Raw genomic sequence first — 21613 nt, forward strand, 5'->3', positions numbered from 1 at the left:
TTTGTCATGGGAAGTGTCTCTGACACAAAAACAGCTTCCAGCAATATCAATGCTCATCACCATCCATCACCAAGAAGAGCACTCAGTGTCCTTGAAGGCCCTGGCTGAGGGCTGAGGGCTGAGGGCTGAGGGAGACAGTGTCATGGACAGGAACCAGAATCCTTATCGATCGATACAGCAAAATATCTTGTCTTCACAGACAAGATGGAGGAGTGTTGTAAATGCCAAAGAATTAAGATATATCTCGTTCTGGCTCTTCTAAATACCAGAAACTTCTGCGGTGACTTAGCAGAATCACAGAATGGCAGGTAATGTTAAATACGGAGACGCTGCTGGCCTCCATTCTAGATTTAGTTTTCAAATTTTTATATGACTGATCATCAATAACTGAAATGTACATCAAAACTGTTAAAACATATTTTAGAGGTCTGTATTCCTTTACAAAGAAAAAAAAAGAATCTGTAATTACTATTTTGCTGTCAAGTCATTAAGGCAAAATGAGTTAAAACTATTAAATTCAATTAAACTACTACATTAGCGTTGAAACTATTTTTGTCATGTTCATTTCATACTTTGCATTTTTTGCTTATTTATTTACTTTTCCTTTTTAGTCCTCTCCTCTCCCCCGCCGTCCCTTTGGCAACCATCGGCTTGTTCTCTTTATCTGTGGGTCTGTTTCTGTTTGGTTTTGCTTGTTCATTTGTTTTATATTTTTTAGATTCCACATATAACTGAAATCATATGGTATTTGTCTTTCTCTTTCTGGCTTATTTCACCTAGCATAATATACTTTAGGTCTATTCATGTTGTCGTGAATGGCAAGATTTCGAATTTTTAATGTCATACTCTCTCAAAGTAGTTTTCTTTTTTTCTCCTGAAAAGTTGATTTTCCACATTCATGAATCTGTAAGAATATGTTTGATATCACTTTCTAAATTTCTCATTGATCTGGAGTTGCATACTTGTATACTTTGTAGTGCATACCTCTGTTTTCTTTGCTAGCCCTGCTGGCAAAAACTGCCCTGTTGGTTTGTACCATGTTGTTGGCTTGTCCATTATCCACGTCAAATTTGGTTTGAAAAAGCCCTCTGAAACGTGGGTCATGGTGAACTCACGTACAGGACAACAACACTATCCAAACTGTGTATTGAGATGATGGCTGGGCACTGCCTTATAAACAGAGATGCCCTCCCATATTTTCTCTTGACATTTAAGGTATAAACAAAACGGATGCTGATCCTGGAAAGACACATCTCCAAGGAGCCTCTTCCTCCGGGGAAGCAGGTGAGGTGAACGTGTCATTAGAGCCAGGATATTCAGGAGCACAGCCTGTTTTTATTCATTCATTCAGTCGATATTCACTGAGCACCCGTTTACAAGGTGCCAGGCACACTTTCAGGCACTGTGGACACCACCGTGGTACCTGGTTCAGATCTGCTCTTTCCTTAAATCAAGAGTTTCTATTAAACTTTTCAGTGTATGTACCATAGAAAAGGGATGGGCAGACATCAGAGGCAACAGATTTGTCCATGGGGATACTCCCTACCCTTCCAGGATGGGAGTGTGGCGCAGTCCTCAGGCACACCCAGGGGTGAAAGCCGAAAGCTTGCAGTAGGCCTACTGGGAACCTTCAATGCCAATGAGGGGCCAGCCCAGAGGCCGAGGTGGGCATCAAGGACAGTGACTGCCACACAGGCAAGCACCTGTCCCAGAAAGAAGACCAGGACACCAGGAATGAAAAGCGTGTGTGGGGGGCAGAGATGCGGTGACCAGAAACAGGTCAGAAGAGGAAAAGGACCAAGATGTGACTTCAATGACACACACTCCCTTGGTCATTAAAGGAGGTGCCGCCTGGCACTCGTTAAGCCAGCTGCCTCCTTGAAGGATACCTGTGGCTTGGGACTTGGGATATCCACTCTCAAGGCACCAATCCATGTCAGGATCCTAGTCCTAGTTTCCTATCTGCAGGCGTTGTGTCAGCATCAACAAACCAAAGGATGAGGCAACTTTATCAGTCATTTGATGGGGGATCTCTGGAATCTCAGCAGAGAAAGAAAACATTGGGATGGGTGGATTTGGGCTCTGGCATGAATCGAAGGGTTGAATCAAACACACACAGAGGCTGAGAGACCAGGAGGGATTTCTAAACTTGCCCTCTTAGGAGTTTCTCAGATGGGGTTAGTTTTAAGCTGACATTAGAGAAAATTTGCTGTTATGTCAGCAAGATTTATCTTTTGGCAGAGGGATGCTCTGGGAGTGCTGTGGCAGCTCCTTCAGCAATCGGGTCTGGAGGTGGCAGAACCTTGAGGTCAAGTTTAGGAACAGGGAGACAGGTGCATCCCCCCGGGAGAGGATGCGGGCTTACTGTTGGGAGAGAAGGCAGGCCCCTGGGCCTCTCCTGCCAGCCCTCCCTAGCTTTAAGGCTAATAGAAAGACAGAACCAAGGAGCAGACACAAAGGAGCTTGAATTAAACAAAAGGGGGTAAAAGCTGAGGGTAAAAGCTCCTCTTCTTCAGCCCGAGCCCTGCTCCATTGCGGCCGGTGGTGTCTCTCTCAGACCCCACACGGAAATCTCTCCCATCAGAAACCTGCTAATCTAATTTCTTCCTCTGCCTCGGCTGTGTCGCTCATTCGGGAGCTTTAAATTTAATAAAGGGAATTTAGTAGCGTCATCAGCTGCGCATAAAAATCAGTAATGCCGCATTTACTTAGGGATTTGATACAGGCTTTCTGGATACAGTACAGAAATATTGAAGCATGTTTGCCGGGCGCTTTTGAGAATTTATTGGAAAATTAACTTCTGATTTCATTCTCATCTTGGCTAAGGAATCATAAAAATTTCCTTAATACAATTATACATTTTTTGCAACTCCACTACCCTGAGCTTGATTACAGATTATTTGGATTTCATGGTGTGGAGGATGATGAAAATTAAATTAGGTGAAGAGAATGCTGTGCGGCTGTGTTTCTGAAAGCATTCTTATCGGCACGAAAGGTTCACACAGTGTCCCTGGCTCTGGGCCTCCGAAGACGTACATGGCCATGCACTGTCAGCAACTACCATCTTTCTGGAGCAACAAATCCATGCAAATACTTAAGGCATTTACTTTATATTAAAAGGAACATAGAAATATTATGGAGGATTATACAACCTGCTCATAGAAGACACGTGAAGTCTGGTGGGTCCAGAAATAAACCGAACACTTGCTATAAAACATTGTCTTGCTATTAAAATGTGAGAGGGAGGATATCATAATGATTAAAACATTGTTTTTCAAGCAGGGAATAAATATTCATTATAAGCTTATGGAAGTAATTTGGTCACAGGTAACCATGTATAAACCCGACTGAGTGTCCGTGAGAGGACCATTCTCTCAGCATCCAGTCCTAAGGCAGGGAGAGTAAACAGTCATATCTTTTCTTGAAAGTCAGTTTCTTCATAGAACAGAAAATTGACACAGTGATAGGAGTACTCCCTCCATACCAGGGTATTTTAGGAATGTAGTACTGTAACTTGTGAATGTATCCACTTAGTTTCCAGTATTTTTATGTGTGTTGATTCAGTTGTTCTGGACTGGGGAGGGGGGGCATTTTGCCTTGCAGGGTACATATGTCTGGAGGCATTTTTGGTTTTCATGGCTTTGGGGGAGGGGATTGTGTCTGGTGTCTAGTGGGAAGAGGCCAGGAATGCTGCTAAATATCCCACAATGCACAGGACAACCCCCTTATTAGAAAATTATTCAGCCACACCCAACCGTACACTATTGATATTATTCAGAAAAATATCAATAACGCTGAGGGTGATAAATCCTAGCTTATTCTTATCAATATAGTAATATAGTACAGATTATAACAAAATCATCTCTAAACCACTTCATACCTTCCTTTTATGATAATACATATTCTGTGTAATGTATAATAAAACCACACATCACCCTTCTGAACCATCACTTCAAAGAAACTCTCACACAATGAATTCCAATTCCAATGTTATTGTTAATTTGCATTTACTCAACACACTCACATTATCGACATCCCATACTAAAGTAAGGAGAAAAAGGAGGAAGCCGGTTACCTCTCAAATAAGACCTGGCTGTAGTCGTCTAGGACATGGGCGTGAGTGTGGAGAAAGATGATGTTGTAGCCCACCAACGCCGCCAGCATGATCAACATCTTCAACTCGTAGTTCACCCGCAGGAAAACCGAGCAGGATATCAGCCCCAGAATGCAGCTGTATATAAAGTACTGGGACAGGAAAATGCGTTGAATCAACACTTAGAATCTCTTTTGAGAAATGCTGAAATAAGGATTAAGATTGGGGACCACCACCAAGCTCACTGGTCATCTTACAAATTTCATGGGAAAGCAAATGCCTTTTTCTCCTCTTTGATGCAGTGGTCAATGCCTGCACATATTTGATTTGGAAAAGGATTACTCATTACATGGCTTGCTGACCCAGCTTAGCATGTTTAATACAAATAATCAGGCATATTGCCAAACAGACATAATTCTTTAAAAATCTATACTGAAGACATATAATTATAAGCCAGTGTCATCTTCTTTTTTTAAAAATATATTTTTATTGATTTTTTTACAGAGAGGAAGGGAGAGGGATAGAGAGTTAGAAACATCGATGAGAGAGAAACATCGATCAGCTGCCTCCTGCACACTCCCTACTGGGGATATGCCCACAACCTAGGTACATGCCCTTGACCGGAATCGAACCTGGGACCTTTCAGTCCGCAGGCTGACGCTCTATCCACTGAGCCAAACCGGTTAGGGCGTCATCTTCTTGAAAGTGAAAAAAAAAATGAACAGATCTTTTTAAAAATTTTAATACGTAGACTCTTTGTTGGCCTTTCAATTCTTTAATTCTTTAAGTGGATATAAGTCGTTGCTGGTAGTTCTGTTAAAAGGTTAAGAAAGTGTAGACATTTTACTAAAAGAGACATTGTTTGTCAGAAGGACTATTTAAAACAGAAAGGATTTTTAAAACTCGAATCTTTGACCAGGGTGAGCCATGAATATCCTGGAAGCAGACAGGCACCGGAAAAAATGGGAAGAACCAAGTGGGAGGGAGAAGCGGGCACCTGCCACCCATTTAGTCCATTGGAAGCAGCTCAGGCCGGCCTGTTAGCACTGTTCTCACTACTGACCACAGTGGACGTTGCTGAGTCAGGACACCCCCGGATTCCATCCTGCCTCACTCATCAGCTGACTCAGGTGAGGTCAGTGACCTCGCCTGCCTGTGGCACAGCGTCGTCATCTGTGAAATGGGGGTAATCGTGTCCTCCTTGCAGGTCATGGAGAAGAACAAGTAAAAGCTTGGAGCCCAGAGCCCTGGAAACAGTTGTCATTCTCACAAAGCCTTGTTTTATTTTTTGTTAATATGGTGTTTTTAGGAACAAGCAGTTTTGCTACTATATCAGCATTCTCGGAACAGACACAGCACTAGAAAAGTTAGTAACTTTAATAACACACAGATCTGACTGATGTCTGATAAACCCTGTCTGTATAAAACAGCCCACTTTGTAAGCTACTCCACCCCAGTTTCATTGTGTGAACAGAGCCATGTATAATCTGCTTATTGTTGTCATTCTAGCTCTTGCTTTTATTTCCCCAGCTGAGGTCATCCACAGTGAGCTGTCTGGAGGCTACTGATACTCGATGCTCATCAGTCCTGTTCTTGGGGATGAAAGGAAAGTTGAAAATGAGCTGCAGGGGTCATGGTCATCCCATGTTTCCTTCTCTGTACCGATTCTGCTGTTAGGATGATAAACTGGGGCTCTCTGTAAGGTTTGGTTTTCAAAAGGATTCGGCTGAGAAAATTAGGTTGAAAACCATTATCAGAATGAAAGTGATCGACCAGTTCTGCCTAATGGAATGACAAGCAGAATAAGGAGCCACTTATATGAACACGTGTATCAATGTGTGCATGGGTATTTTTTTGGGTGCAGATAGGATTGTAAAGGTTTTCTGGAGCACCCCTAATTTGAGATAATACCTATGCAAACCTGCCTATGGTTTCATATTTTAAAATTCATTTGTAGGCTTTTAAAAAGCTTTCACATTTTGGGGATGGCTACAAAAATACATATGTAAATGGAAAGGAGGCTCTGGGTCCATTTTCATTAAAACACCTTTCTAGAAGTCTTGAAGGCCATGCACAAGGTATGCTGGGAGTTAATGAAAGGTAAGTTGGGACCCTGAATCTAGCCACAGAAACGTGTGCGAATGAGGGGCAATGGCTCCGGGAGGCCAGGTGGGAGGCCTGAAGATCAGCCACCACTGCTGTATCAGGCAGTGGCCAGGGAGGCGCCGGGTGGCCAGGAGTTCCAGCTGTAGCTCGTGAGCTGACTGCTGCTAGGGTCTATCCTAGTAACTTTATTTTTATAGAGTCTGGGTACAGTTAATATTACTATTAGTGCCCTGGCCAGCTTGGCTCAGTGGATAGAGAGTCAGCCAGCAGACTGAAGGGTCCCAGGTTCGATTCTGGCTCAAGGGCACATGCCTGGGTTGTGGGCTCGATCCCCAGTGCCGGGCGTGCAGGAGGCAGCCGATCAATGATTCTTTCTCATCATTGATGTTTCTATCTTTCTCTCCTTCTACCTTCCCCTCTGAAACCAATAAAGAAATATATTTAAAAAAATAAAATAAAAGTCCTCATCTGAGGATTTGTTTATAAAAAAATATTACTATTAGTTAATAGTTGTATTGTTGTTTATTAATATTTAAATTAGCAATCATTAATATTTTAATTACTGAATAATATAATTTATTAATACTAGTTAATATTTTACCCTTTTTACCCTTTACTACCCCCCTACAACTCTCTTCCTTCTGGCAACCACCATACTGTTGTCTGTGTCTATGAGTTTTTGGTTATTTCATAAAGTAAATAAAAATATTAGTTGATATTAAGTTAACTAAGATTATATAGTTATAAGCACTTTTAATATAGTTAATCAATGACATTAACTTGTATTTTAATACCTAGGGAACAGCCACTGGCATCTTGGCCTTCTACTTAAGATGCCTTTGGCCTCAGTTCCCTCACCTGGAAAATGGAAATTCCAATAATATCTACCTCAAGGATAGTTTCCCAATGAAATGCTATAGATGCCTGGTAAAGCACAGAGTGCCTACATGGCAAAGATCCTTGATGAATGATTTCGTTGGGTATTTAACAACTAGCTTTTTTTCTGCTACAGCAATTATAAACTGATGTTAAAAATTAGGAAATATACAAAGCGCACATATAAAAATAAGGGTCTCCTATTATCCCCAACATCCAACTTGAGCCTATTAATTATTTTGTCTATATCTTTCCAGCTTTTTTTCTACTTATTATTGGTACAATTATTTTATAAAATTGGGATTATACTGTTTTGGTTGTTTTTAAATGATACTTTTCAATTAATAGCATCATAAATATATATTTCTGTGTCATTAAATATTTTTCAACATCTTTTGTAATGGCCGGATGTAACTAAATAACAATTTACTTAAATACATTTATTTTATATTTCAGGTTGCTTTCTTTCTTTTACTTTTTTTTTAAACAAATATATTTTTATTGATTTCAGAGAGGAAGGGACAGGGAGAGATAGAAACATCGAGAGAGAATCATTGATTGGCTGCCTCTTGCACCCCTCCTACTGGGAATTGAACCCGCAACCCGGGCATGTGCCTTTGACCGCAATTGAACCTGGACCCTTCAGTCCACAGGCTGATGCTCTATCCACTGAGCCAAACCAGTTAAGGCTCTTTTACTTTCTTGTTTATTGTTGATGTTACATAAACACTTGAATGAATGCTTTGTAGCTAAGTCTGTGCATCTTTAAAGTTAATTTCCAGAATTAGTACTGCAGAATAAAAAGTATGTCTGTGTTGTGCTTTTCGAGAACTATTAAATCACCACCAAGAGGTTGTATCACTTTGTACCACCCACAGCATGAAGGGGACTCTCCCCATCCGTTGTCAGCCTCAGATATCAAGGAAGATGGGGCTTGAGAGGAATAAGGCACACTTTGTGCCTTTCCACAAAATGGCTTTCCTACTATTTCTAAAAATCTTTTAAGGGGGCAGATGGGGTGTTTCCCGGCTCCCCTGGAACACCTAAACCTGCCAGTTAATAAAGCAGTTTCTATACAGACAGCCCATGAGCACGCGGGGCTTCCTGGGCGAAGCTCACCATAAACCTCTTCCTGAGGACTTGCTGTTGGAACAACAGTGGCCTGCTGACTAATTGGGGCCTAGATTTTAAAGAGCCTATTGTGTATTTTTTCAGGACCTTTTAAGGTTGAGTAAATATTATCTTTCCCCATCTTGGGTTTCTAATGATTTTCTCCTTTTGAAAATAAGATGTCATATAGACTTACCTAAATGAAATTCAGAATGATCACCCAATTGCAGTTCATGGTGCCAAGCATGATGAGTTATTCTACCCAAAAATATTGGATGGAGAGATTTAAAAAAGTGCTTTGCTGGCTATGCTTTTCCTTCCTATGAAAATGCATCTTTAAAATGTTAAACTTAAAGTGCCCTGTGAATGTCACATGAGGACGGCTTGGAGTCACTCTCCCTCCACTGTCCTATGGACCATGTGTACTAATGCCATCCACTCAAGGATGCCCAGTGAGGACACAGCCAATAAATCATTATGAGACCCATCTCTCACCGGTCACATAACGAATATAGAAAAGATGGTGTCTAATCCTCATGGGGGTTTAATGCCTAAAGCGAAGGCCAGGACCCTTTGGATAAGGGACAAAGCTTATGCTATCCTCTCTTCCCGAGCCCACAGGGACATTCCTAGGGACCCTGGTCACCTTGCCTCTGAAACAGCCATGGCCTCAAAAGAACACCAGACACCCCCACTCTCTGTAGGCAGAGCAGTGAGCTTCCCAGGAAACTGAAATGGCAAAAAGTATCCAAGCCAAACGTCAACAGAACAAATCAGCTAAAAGAGAATGAGGCAAGTAAATCACCTTTATTGCCAGTGCTAGTGGAGTTTTAAAAATTGGCAGGACATTTTAAAAGTGCACATATTAAATGACCTATTTCAGTCTCCAAACTAGTTCATTCAGCACCCTCAACACAGAAAGTAACTGTTAATAATTTATACTACTTTCAGATGATTATTCATAAAATGAAAAGGAGACTTTTTTCCCCCCCACAAATAATTCATGGGTAAGGCCTATTAAGCAGTAAATAACTGATTTACCTCTTTTTACTTAAAACACTGACGTGTTAGTCAGTTTTAAAATTCCAGTCTAAGCCATTTTGGACATTGGTTAAAATGAGTCAGTTTGTAAGGGTTATCTGAGGCTATAATCACTGGACGGTATTGCAGCAGAGGCAGAGAGAGGAGATGTGGTCCTGTGATCACAGCATCCGGGAGCCAACAAGAATTCACTGGAACAATTCACAAAATCTATGAGCAAGGAACCCAGGAATTCAGTGACATGTAATTGAATGCCAAATGCTGGGATCCATGCCATGAAATGCACCAGTTTAGAGAATAAAGGCAAGTCACCTGTGAGAGCAGCAGAATGACATTGCGACTTTGGTTTTGTGCCTGGCGGTGCCAGCCAGCCAGGACCTCTCTTAAGAAAGGCTGGTGGGCCCTAGCCGGTTTGGCTCAGTAGATAGAGTGTCGGCCTGTGGACTGAAGGGTCCCGGGTTTGATTCCGGTCAAGGGCACATGCCAGGGTTGTGGGCTCCATCCCCAGTGTGGGGCCTGCAGGAGGCAGCCGATCAGTGGTTCTCTCTCATCATTGATGTTTCTATCTCTCTCTCTCTCTCCCTTCCTCTCTGAAATCAATAAAGATATATTTCAAAAAAAAGAAAAAAAAGAAAAAAAAGATAAAAAAGAAAGGCTGGTGGTTCTTAAGCGGTCTGGATCTACTCAGGTACTGACACCAAAGAAGCAAAGTGAAGTCCAGTACAGGTGAGAAATCGGAGGCCATATCAACACATAGGTGAAAAACAATAAAAGCCACCCAGGAAAGCAATAAAAGCCATACTAAGGAGGAAAATGCTCTTACCGGAAGAAAAAACAAGCTTTGCGCACGCAGAATGGCTGCCTGATTATTTGAGGCAGAAAGACTTGTGTTTGATGTGTTGGTAGTTGGAGGGACTGTTTCCTCTGGGTCACTCAGGAAAAACTGCAAAGAAAATGTTTGTTTTTCAATGAATCAGTGCAAAGGAGACGGAAGGGTTAGTAGGCGGTGCTGTTTATTGGTGCCTGTGTGTCACCCACAGTCAGCAGGACTATGTGGGCAGCCCAGCACCTATGCTTCAGATGCCAGTAGCTCCATCCGCTTTTCAAACTGTGAGAATTTCTACTGAATAAGTAAGTGACTATTCATTGTTGTGCTATACACTTAATAGTGAAGTATAGAACTGCAGGATTGATGTTAAAGAACACACAAGCACCTCTGTTAAATATTATATTAAAACTGGCTCGGTTAGAATTACATTTGAGGTTGACATCACCACGCATACAGACACCCAACTCCCTGTCCTGAAATGAAAGCCTTTGGGATGTGTTTGCAGCCTCTTCACCATCTTGCTTCAAACATTAAATGAGTCAATGAAGTTTATGAGTTTTTGATTTAAGAAAAAAAATTAATTTTATGAGCAAAATGCAATAACTGGTATCAACATCTTATCTATTACTTGTGAATGCTTGGCAGCTCAGGGTTACAGGGGATTAAAATTCAGAGGATGCATAGTCTTAGCACTGTTGGAAAAAGGATCCTATTTTCTTTTTTTTAAAAAAGGTAATTCTGAGAAAATGATACTAGATACAGTGTTTCTACCCATGATATCATTTGGTAAAATCAAAATGCTGATTTGAAAACTCAAATGTTGTAGATTTCTTTATTTACTACCAAAGAATTTGTCAAAAATGTCACAACCCATCGTTGAACTATAAATGTGCTAATTCTTTGGGAAAACTTATATCAGAAAAAAAGTTTGAACAGCAAAGGTAAACATTGGGCTTCAAAATGTTACAAATTTATATTTGACAGATCCCAAATAAAATTTATTCAAATACCAAAGAATAAAAAAAATAAAAAATAGAAGGAGGTAGTTTAGCTTGTAGGTTACTAGTCTCAAGGAGCTGGGATCTTAAAATTATTAACAAAAATATCTTGATTATATCACTCTATAGAGAAGAAAATAAATTCTTGCTGTACAATGGGTAGAAGTACATCCTGTGAAAACGCAGTCTTTCAAGGAGGTTCTACAATAAACATGATGGTTTAAATTTGAAAGCCAATAGAGAAATTCAATAGAGAACTTCAATCACTATGCCTAACAATGCTCCATTAAGCCCCTTTTTGCACACACTCTCTCTAGTATTTATTAACTACCCCCAAATCAAGAAACTCTTCATTGTGTCTATATGACATCACACTGCAATTTTGAGTCAATTTCCCCAGTCTGTCTTCTTAGTCACTTTAAAATAACAAACTCATGTCATCCTCTATATAGCCAGGCAAAACCTCGATTGTTATTAATCCCACGTTTCTCTCCATTCCAGGTTAAACTGTCACAAAGTTCTCCACAGAATGAATTTCTAATAATCATAATTATTTGAGGAACTCCTCTCTAGATCAATTTTAACATTCATCAAACTTTGTCGTCATTAGGAAAATAATATCTTCATCCTGGACAAGATGTCCTCATAAAGGGCCTATGAACACTACATATTTTTACCTTCACTTCCAAATTTTACAATTTTCAGAAAATTTAAAACCTCTCAGGATTATGTCTTCCAAGCAATATTAAATCATGAACATGCAATGTAATATTATTTTATGCCTGATGACATCATTGTGCTTTGCTTGTCATTTGGTTGGAATTAGAAGTCTGGCTAGACTACCAGTTGACTAAGGCTAATCCTGGGCTCGGTGGTTCATAAAGCTGTTATTGATTGCATTCTCTGGGAAGTTTCTCAGAAGAGATTGCAAAATGACGGGGAAGTCACAGGATGACACTGTCAAAATGTCAGAAAAGAATGGCAGAGGATTTGAGCTTCTCATACAGGTTAAGCCAGCTGGAACTAAAATGGAACAAAACACGCAGGTCACTGGCAGTTTGATGAAACTCTGTATTTGATAAAAACCTGGATAACTGTTTCCTCCACTTTTTATTGGGGTGTATGGTGTTACATAGATGAGTTTCAGGTGTTTAAAATATCCTGTTAACACCTTACAGTTCATTTTCAATACAACTGACCTGGGTGTTTTGTCATTTATATCACTGTGTGTTGAGATTTTAAAAGCCAGCCCCGCTGAGACACCGTTCCTACTGACCCCCTAAGTGCTGTTAAAATGCAGGTGCCATGTCCCCGGATATGAGTGAGTGACCTGGGAGCCCACTTCCTTTGCATGTCACCTCACTGTTCTCAGTTCTGATTGGCCAGTGTCTGAATCTGCATCAGCACCACTGGGTGACGAGCATGACCCAGAGTAGTCACATCACCTTACAGTGTGGCCGGGGACAGGACCCTACGTCTGCTTCATGTAGTCCTAATTCAAGAAGGCGCGGATCCGGGTAGCTGGACAACATTCCCTATAAATCTGCAGCTGTGACGAAAGCCAGCCCTCGTATGAATAAACCCTTCCCCTTCTGTGATCAGTAAGCTCCATAGTTATTCTCTAGTAAGAGAAAAATTAGTTCCTTTCTGTACCAAATGTCTGCTTTCATAGTGTTTTATGATGATTCTTTGAAATAAATATATGAGGAGCTCAGATGGAGAAGAACCACTCATTTCAGGGCCCCAGGTATCAAGGAAAATGCTGTTTCTCCTGCATGGATGGGGACAGCACCTGCTTGAGTGGTTCTGACTTCCTCTCCCTCTCCACTGGGCAGAGAAAAAGTACTCTTGTTTATTCCTCGCCCCACAGCCTGGGCTGCCAAAGAAGGGAGCTCAGTATGTGTAGCAAAACCTTATTTCCTTTCTCTCTCACACATCATCCATCATAGTTTTAGCATGTCTTCTAAAAACTTCTCTATCTCACTTGGCAATAAATTCCTTTCTTTGTGAGGAAAAAGTGGCCCTGGAAGATGTATTTCTGGTACGGAAGATGTATCTCTTCTTTCCAAAGGGATCATAGTTACTGTGAAACCAATCTCCCAAATGCTCAGCTCATCAAACATTTAGACATTGACCGAACTACCTGTCAACCATTACTACTTATCCTTTGTGAAATACAATTAGCTTCTAAAACTGATTTGTTTCCCACGTAGATTTTGTCATCAAAAAATTAGGTGATACATCTTGATTTTATAAGGTCAAACTGGATTTTACCAAAATAAATGGTTGCTTTCTGGAAGGGTTGTGTGCTTACCTGTTCATTCACTCATTCTTTTATTCAGTAACTATTAAGTAGCCACCCCTTATATGGAAGGCACTTTTCTAGGTGTATGATGGTGTGTTAAAGGTCTTGTTCTCATAACTTGTATGGGAAGCCAATGGAGAAGGTCAACTCTCAGGAAGTGTGTTTTATCGGCTCTGTGCCTGCCCAGGTGAGTGAACACACTCTTGGGGGACGAGAGGGATGATAAGGGGATTGCGGCAATCACCCCTTGCAGAGCGAACACCATGTGTCTGTTAGAATTACTGAGAACTCTAGCTAGTGGGCCCTGTGGTCGTAGTGTTCTGTCCCAGTCCCTCATGGTGGAATTTACTAGTAATTCTGACCCAGCTGTCTCCTGCAGTTTTATTTCCAAAACTCCCCTTGGAATGTGTTGGTCACTCTCCTGGAACTGGGAGCAGCGGGGCTAATGCACACTTGCATGCTACCAAGTGGAGCCTGAGGACATTTTAGGAAACACACTCATGTTTCTACAGGCTCTCACTCCTCCCTGCCCTTGGCCTCTCTGTTCTTCTTTCTCCCCTGTGATGCTTTCACACCCTTGCAATAACCATAACGTTGCCTGTGCAGAAAGCTTAAGTATCCTAATGGCTACTAATACATAAGCAGACAGGCTCCAGGAAATACCTCTTGTCTCAGTCTTGAGTCCCTCATCTCACGTTCTCCACCCAGTGCTCTGAGGACAGCTCTGGAGCCACCATCTCAATCCCCTCGGGTCCTCTCACAGAAAGCCTGTAGGTCTGGGTTCCTCATAAGCACATGCCTCAGGTTGCCTGACTACTTAGGTCCTTGCATTTTAAAGTCCCTCTAAAGCAGGGTAATTCTAGAGGGAATTACTGGAGGTCCCGACATGGCACAGTTTTCCAGTTGTCTGCTAGTCAGTCTGGATCAAGCTCTTGTTGGAAATAAATGTCATGGTCCAGGTGTGCCTGAGACCTAGAAGACGAGGCCCCACTCCTTAAGGGAGGTCTCATGATGCCTGCAGTAGAAAGATAGGCCTCAGCTGCTGTGTATGTCCAGGAGGAGGGGAGAAGAGCTTAGTGCCATTCACTCATTTTATGGTGGAGTTCCCAGGATGGTGGAGTTCCCAAGGTGAACTTGACACATCAAGAAAATCCACATTCCTTGAGGAACCTGAGGCTGTGTGGGCTTGACTGCTGAGCCATAGGCACCATTAGTTCTAACTGCCTACAGAGGCAAGCCTCTTCCATGAGCTGATCTCCAAGACTATGCAGGGGGCAGAAGTCACACCTCTCACTAACCCGTGACTGGGGAGGCCCACATTAGGTCTGGACCTCATGTCCTTTCTCAGGGGAGCTCCCAGATAGAGTTGGGGGGCATGTGGTCAGGTGAGGTGTGGAGAGCTAGCATGCCTGTCCTATAGTTGACCATGTGGAGAAAATACAGGAATCTGAACACGTAGGAATCCATACACCCACCTCCTGATAGCACTGGAAGTAGCCAGAAGAGGGAAAGCTATGGCGTCTCTCTGACTCCCCCTTTGCAGGTGTCCTTAAGATCATCTTCGAAGCACATGAAGAGGCTATCCTGACTTGTGGCTGGCACCCCAGTCCATCTGGCTTCCAGTTAGCATCACCCTCATTGGAATCTCCAGGTGTGTGTCAGGAGAAGCTATTGGCTCTGTAGTTTAATGTTGAGAATTGAGCCCAAGTCAACATTCAAGATCCTTATCTATTTCCTCAGCTTTATATTCTACTACTTCTTAATACAAATGGCTGCCCTATTTCTAGTCCTAGATGGCAAATGTCTTCCCTCCTTCTCATCTCTCATGCACCATCTCACAAACTCCTTCTACCCATCCTTTATAATTCAGTCCAGCAGGCCCTGCTGTCCCTTCCCCTTGTCTCCTCTCTATACACCTCTGTGGCCCTCAGACTCTTTATAGCGGGTTTACCTGCTGCCCTTCTCCTAGGCTCCACCATGAATGTCTGGAATGCACAGAACTCTCTTTGGCTGCTGAGCATCTAGCAATGTATCAGGCACAAATTTATGCTTAATGAATATTTTTGGTTGAATGAATGCTGTCTCACTTATGAAAACTATGTCTTATCGTGTAATACATAAACTCTATCTTCTCAACCGGATTTTATGCTTCTGAAAGGCGAGGACTGTACCTCACAAGACCCTGCAGTTCCAATAACTAGCAAAGCATCCAACATTTGAAATACATTATGCTTTATGGTTAATGATGGTGACGTCAGGATAATGATAAGGATGTGTCTCAATGTGCACTGATTACCCACCTGCCTATTTTAAGAATACAGCAGTCATGATTATATCAATATAGTAAGAGCCACCATTGGTTAAATATTTACTAAATGCCCGGTACCATCCTAAGTGTGGTAGAAACATCAGCTCATGTACCCTACAACCACCTTGGCAGTGAAGTATCAGTTCTCATTTTTGAAAAATGGAAATGCAACCTATGGAAGTTTAAGAAAACTCTCCAAAATCACACAGCTGATAAGGTGGGAGCTGATGTTTGAAATTAGTCCTTTTAAACTCCAGAGCACGACGCCTCTGCCACTGCACTTTCCTTAATTTGATGGTTCTGTTACCCCTCAGTGATTATCTGCTGACATTTAGTGTCATTTCCATACCCGAGAGCCCCACAGAGCAAGAAGTTGGGAGCTGCTGGGAGGAGCCCCTCTCTCCGTGGCTATAACAGAGATCATCCTTTTTCTTACAGAGGCTGCAGTTGCTGTGGATGGATGTTGAATTTAATAGGCAGTGATTGGTGCTGCCAAAGCAGCTACAAGCAAGGTTTCAAAATCCCACTAAGACAGGCCCTGGAAGCAAAGAAGTCCCTGCCTGGTAGGAGCTGTGACTCACCATGTTGAAAACGGCCATGGTTAAAATGATGGCCGTGGTGATGACCGTGAGGGAGATCCGCGGCCAGGGGCGGTTCGCGATGATGCCTGATGACTTTAAAAGCCACAGAAGAGAGGCAGATGCCTTTTTGCTGCATTGCTAGGAAGAGAGAGAAAGAAATAAAGAAAAAGCATTGCTATTTTATGTATTCTCTCAAGTTTGTTAACGATATTTAAAACCACAAGATGCACCAATATTCTTCCAAGAGTAGACAAGTAGGCTCTGTCCTCTGCTGGGGGCTCAGACCAGATCACACACCTTGTTACGTTATGTTGGCATCACTGTTACAAAGTAAGAATAGGTTAATTAAATTTGTATAATAAATGTAAGTTGTGACTATCTGTCCTTTAAAATATATCTAAAATTATATTTTAAAAAAATCTGGTAAAGAAACAAATATGTCAGTTAATTAAACCATTCTGTGGGATGTGTTGGGGCTCAGATCACAGCTATGATGAAGCAGTTGTCATAAATTTAGCCAATCTATGTAGAAAACAGACCAACATGTGGCTTGAAAAAAAAAAAAAAAAAAAAAAAAAAAAAAAAAAAAAAAAAAAAAGAAAACAGACCAACATGTAGCTAATCATAGAAATACAACTGTCAAATACTACTAAGTTAATACAATGGTAAAACTGGTGTGAGCTCCATAAAACTCAAACAGAGAATACTCCTTGACAGCTATAATAAGCAGCACTTTTATTTCTCTACATTTTTCACATCTTCTTTCTGCTTTCTCTCTCTCTCTCTCTCTCTCTCTCTATATATATATATATATATATATACACACACACATATACACACATATATGCATATGTACATATATATTTCTTAAAAACATAAGCATTGCAATATGTTAAATGCCAATGTAAGAATTAAATGAGATTCTATAATAAAAAGTGAGAGATCGATAGGTGAGCTTAAAGAACAAGCCCAGCGGCCCAGCATCACACCCCCATTGTTGTGAGACTTTCTGCAAGTTAATTTCCCTCTAATTCTCCCAGGTCCTTCTCTGATTTCTCCTACAGCCTGTCTGGAAGCATGAGCTGCCCTGCACTGCAGGGGCTGCCAGCAGCCGAATCTCTGGCTGGTGGCAGAAGGCACACACAGTGGGGCTCTGGAGGGCATTTTCCCACCAGCACCAGGGGAGGAGCCAGATTTGTACCTCAGGCTTCTAAAGAGCAGGATTTGGTGGTGGCATTAAATATGTCATCCAATAAGATGCACTTTCATGCTCTGAACATGCAGTGTCCTGGAGGGTCACAGAGCTGGAGGACACCCACCCGAGGATGCTTACTTATATCATTATCATTTAATGCATGCCACTTTTAACAATTTACTAGCACAGACCTTAATCAGACTTATATTCTGGAGGAGAAGCTATAACAAAGTGTAAAAAGCAGAGATTCAGTAAAATGTCGTAGTCATCTATTAGAAGATGATGGCATTTGGTTTGATTTTGGTAAATTAATATGTATCTGCATCTTAATCAACTAGAATTAGTGTTTTTGTTTAAGAAAGAATTGTTAAAATCAATGATTTTGCGTCTGTACACAGAAGTTATCAAAAAATTTGATAATAAATATGTTTAAGGGCAGAAATGAAAAATTGTATTACTCTAGGAAAAATTTAAAGCCAGCTCAGATTCCATATCACTCTTAGGTAAAATATTATGTAGTTATTGCACAGACTTATTTTTGAAATTAAATTACTTTGTTTAAATTTTAGAATTATATATGATGATAATCTTGCCAAATGAGCTAATAGGAATATGAGATTAGTTGCTTACTGAGACAGATGTGGGCAGACACACGTGAAATTGTTTCTGTTCCTGCAACATGCTGGGCAGAATTACAAATCGGGGTCCACGTGTGCCTTCTGAACATGTGGCAGGGTGTCCAGGAACACCTTCACGCTCCTATTTACCCCTAGAAAGAAAACACTTGGGGCACCTCACTAAAGACCATGGGATTGGCACGCACTGGGTTCAGGATAATGAATTTAGGATGTAGTAGGTTCAATTCAGTCTCCTGTTCAGTCTTCATGTATGCCTCAAAGTACCCCCATGCAAGCATTTTTAAACTTATGAGAAATATTCATTGCTTTTAAGGTCAGGGAGGCAGGCAGCCACCCCAGTCTTTTCACTCCTGTGACCGAGTTCAGGCAGAGTGAATAGAACTGAAATATAAAGATTGGTAAGCATTGCTGGTGGCAAGGACAAAGAAACAGAAGATAAGAGATGAGTACGCTGAACTATAGGGACATTTGGGGAAGAAGAGGAGGGAGATAAAGATTATGGAAGCAGAAGGAACCAATAATGAAGAAAAGAGGAGAAAAAAAGACCAAGATCTTAAAATAGAAAAGATCCGACTAAGGAAAAATGGGAACATTGATTCAATTTGAAGTCCTGAATAAAAATTACAATTGGATCTTGACATGGTCATTTACTTCAGTTTATTCTGTTTTGGGTTAAGTATGCAAATAAAGTTCTGGGTGCAAAAATAAGTTTATCAAAATTTATACCATCCTAATGAAACATCCTATATAATAAAAGGCTAATATGCAAATAGACTGAATGGTGGAACAACCGAACAACTGGTCGCTATGATGTGCGCTGACCACCAGGGGGCGTGCGTGGAACATGGCGGGCATCAGCCGTGGTGGGATGGTGGAGCAGGTGAGCGGGAGCGCCAGACCAAGGTGGGGCACTGGTCGCTGTCATCGGGTTGAGCCTCTGGTTACTGAAAATTCTTTGCTCCCACGTGCCTAGGTCCTGCCCAGTGCTTGCACCTGCTGCTGGCGCTGGAGCCGCCGCTCGCACCCACTGTCAGCGCCGGCCCCACTCGCACCCACAGCCAGTGCCAGAGTTGCCACTTGCACCCACTGCTGGCGCCTGATGCTGGTCCCGATTGCTCAGCGCCATCAGTGGGTGTAAGCAGCAGCTGCTGGCCCTGATCGTCCCTCAGGGCTTCTCCACCTCCCCCTGCTCCTGAGGGGCGATCGGGGCCGGCAGCCACCACTCACATCCACTGATGGTGCTGCCCCACTTGCACCCGCTGCTGGAGCCGAACCCAATTGCTCTGCACCATCAGTGGGTGCGAGTGGGGCTGGCACTATCAGTGTGTGGGAGCAGCAGCAGCGGGAGTGGGGCTGCCGGCAGAGAGGGGACTGGGGGCTGCATGGGAGGGTCCGGATGGGGGCACGGAGGTTGGACCAAGATCCAGCCGTATGCACACTGCAGCCTTGCGGCCCACAGTTACTTTAAAGGTGCACAAATTCATGCACTGGGCCCCTAGTAAATAATAATATCTCAAAGAACATTTCAGTATTTATTCAGAAGATGCTACTTATGGAAATGAGCCCAGGTTAGTCACTCTAGTTGATCTTTGGCTTAATTACTGGCATAATTTTACCCAACTCTGTTTCCTCCCTCTCCTGATCATCAGTGGGTCTCACTGTATCCTGTGTTTGCCTCTTACTTACAGTGAGCTCACTGTGGGCCTTCTAGCAATGCTCTTGGTTGTCAATGCCACACCCACTGACAAATTTGGTATTAGTACTAAATGCAGTGGGAGATGTAAAGGAAAAAGAATATAAATTTATATGAAAACCCTATCATAGAGATGGTGCTGGGGAAAAGGAGCAGTGTGGTTTGCTAGAAAGGGTATAGGGTGAATGTCAATGTTCTTCATTCAGTAAAGGCAAAATATTCTCCACAGAAAAATACAATAAAGTGTTCATGCACTGTATTTGGGTTAAAAAAATATTCCCACCAAAAATGTTTCCCTTCCTTTCTTCTTATTTTTTGTTTTTTAATGTTTTGTACTGGAAACAATTGGTAGTCTCTCACTCTAAAATACCGTATAATTTAATGCAGTAATTGTAAAAGCTTTTGAGGTTTCATTAGTGTCCATTTAAAAAAAATAAAACTAAGTACCTGGAAATAAGTAGGTGCTTATATCAAGTGAAGTTTTAATTCAGAACAACATTCAGAAAAATTATAACTATGTCATAGTGGCTGAGTAACAAGCTTGCATTATTAGAAACACAAAACTTATCTTAAAATCTTGCCTGACAAATATGGTGAAATTTATCAGATAAACATGTACTTTTGTGTATTTGCCTAAAGGAACACCTTCTTTGGCATTTAGTTGGCCAAGGACTGTATTTTTGAATGGCAGCGATAATTACTTGTAACAGTTAATGTCACAGAGACTGCCATGTGTGCTTTGATTACTTAATTGTACTTGAATTTCTTTCAGAAAGAATGCTTTATTTCAATCAATCATATTTTACAAAATCAACCCGTTTCTTTTGTACTTCCTGAGTGAGCCACATTCCTCCGTCATTCACCCACTTCGTGGCACTCACAGCCTGTCCACATCGCATTGTCTTTGCTGAAATGCTTATCTCTGGCCACAGGAAGAGCTGGTTGAGAACAGTGACCACATCACCCGGGTCTTTGTACACCCACAGGCCAGCACTGTGTTCAGCGGCTAGTAGAAACTCAATAGATGATTACTCAATATATTCATTGTCTTCATGATGAACCCTAAAGGAAATTCCCAAGGGCCAGAAACAAAGAAGCAGCTCAGTACTAGAGAAACAGTGTCCTGGGACTGAACACAGGGAGGAAGATGTTGCCTTGGGTCTGCAAATGGTGGGCAGCTGGAACCAAGACCCCTGAATAAAACCAGAGGCCTCAAAAGGCTGTTCCCTCCCTGTAAACAAGTCTAGAAGAACTCCATGAATTGGTTGAGGGAAGCACTAATAAACTTTAATGACAAATTCAAACTCTAAATGGAGGTGTTGGATTTGAAATTACATGATCTGCTTCATAATGAGCATTTCAAGTCGAGGGGTTGTTAATCAGTTCAAAAACCAGAAGAAGTCTTTGGGGCTGTGGCAGAAGAAAGAACAACACTGCTTATAAATGACGCCTGGTGCACATTTGTGCAGGGCGGGGGTGGTGGGGGAGGGTCCCTCAGCCCGGCCTGTGCCCTCTCACAATCCGGGACCCCTGAGCGGTTTGCCAGCCGTGAGCCCAGCTTCTGGCTGAGTGGTGCTCCCCCTGTGGGACCGCACTGACCACCAGGGGGCAGCCTTGCATTGAGCATCTGCCTTCTGGTGGTAAGTGCACGTCATAGCAATTAGTTGTTCTGCCATTCGGTCAATTTGCATATTAGCCTTTTATTATATAGGATACTTTACTTTACTGGGTGCAGGGCATGTCCCAGTCGTGGGGAAGCCATTCCCACTGAAAATGACCTCACAATAAAAAAAAAATTACAAACTACCTAAGACAATGGACCTCACAAGAAATACTCAAC

General features: G+C 42.0%; 1 protein-coding gene across 2 annotated transcripts in view; it reads right to left on the reverse strand.

Annotated features, from left to right (window-relative positions):
* ADCY2 (adenylate cyclase 2) overlaps window positions 1-21613 on the reverse strand; it is a 283755-nt gene that overhangs the window by 30308 nt on the left and 231834 nt on the right. For both annotated transcript variants that reach the window (XM_070411956.1, XM_070411955.1), the window contains exons 16-18: window positions 16248-16385; window positions 10050-10169; window positions 4076-4245 (exon numbers count right to left, since the gene is read on the reverse strand). In XM_070411956.1, the coding sequence (XP_070268057.1) occupies window positions 4076-4245; window positions 10050-10169; window positions 16248-16385 (428 nt within the window). The remainder of the gene's footprint in view (window positions 1-4075; window positions 4246-10049; window positions 10170-16247; window positions 16386-21613) is intronic.

This window comes from Myotis yumanensis, unplaced genomic scaffold (assembly GCF_028538775.1).
Source record: "Myotis yumanensis isolate MYYU_CA2020_CCGP unplaced genomic scaffold, mMyoYum1.0.hap1 SCAF_4, whole genome shotgun sequence".
NCBI classification, from domain to species: Eukaryota; Metazoa; Chordata; class Mammalia; order Chiroptera; family Vespertilionidae; genus Myotis; species Myotis yumanensis.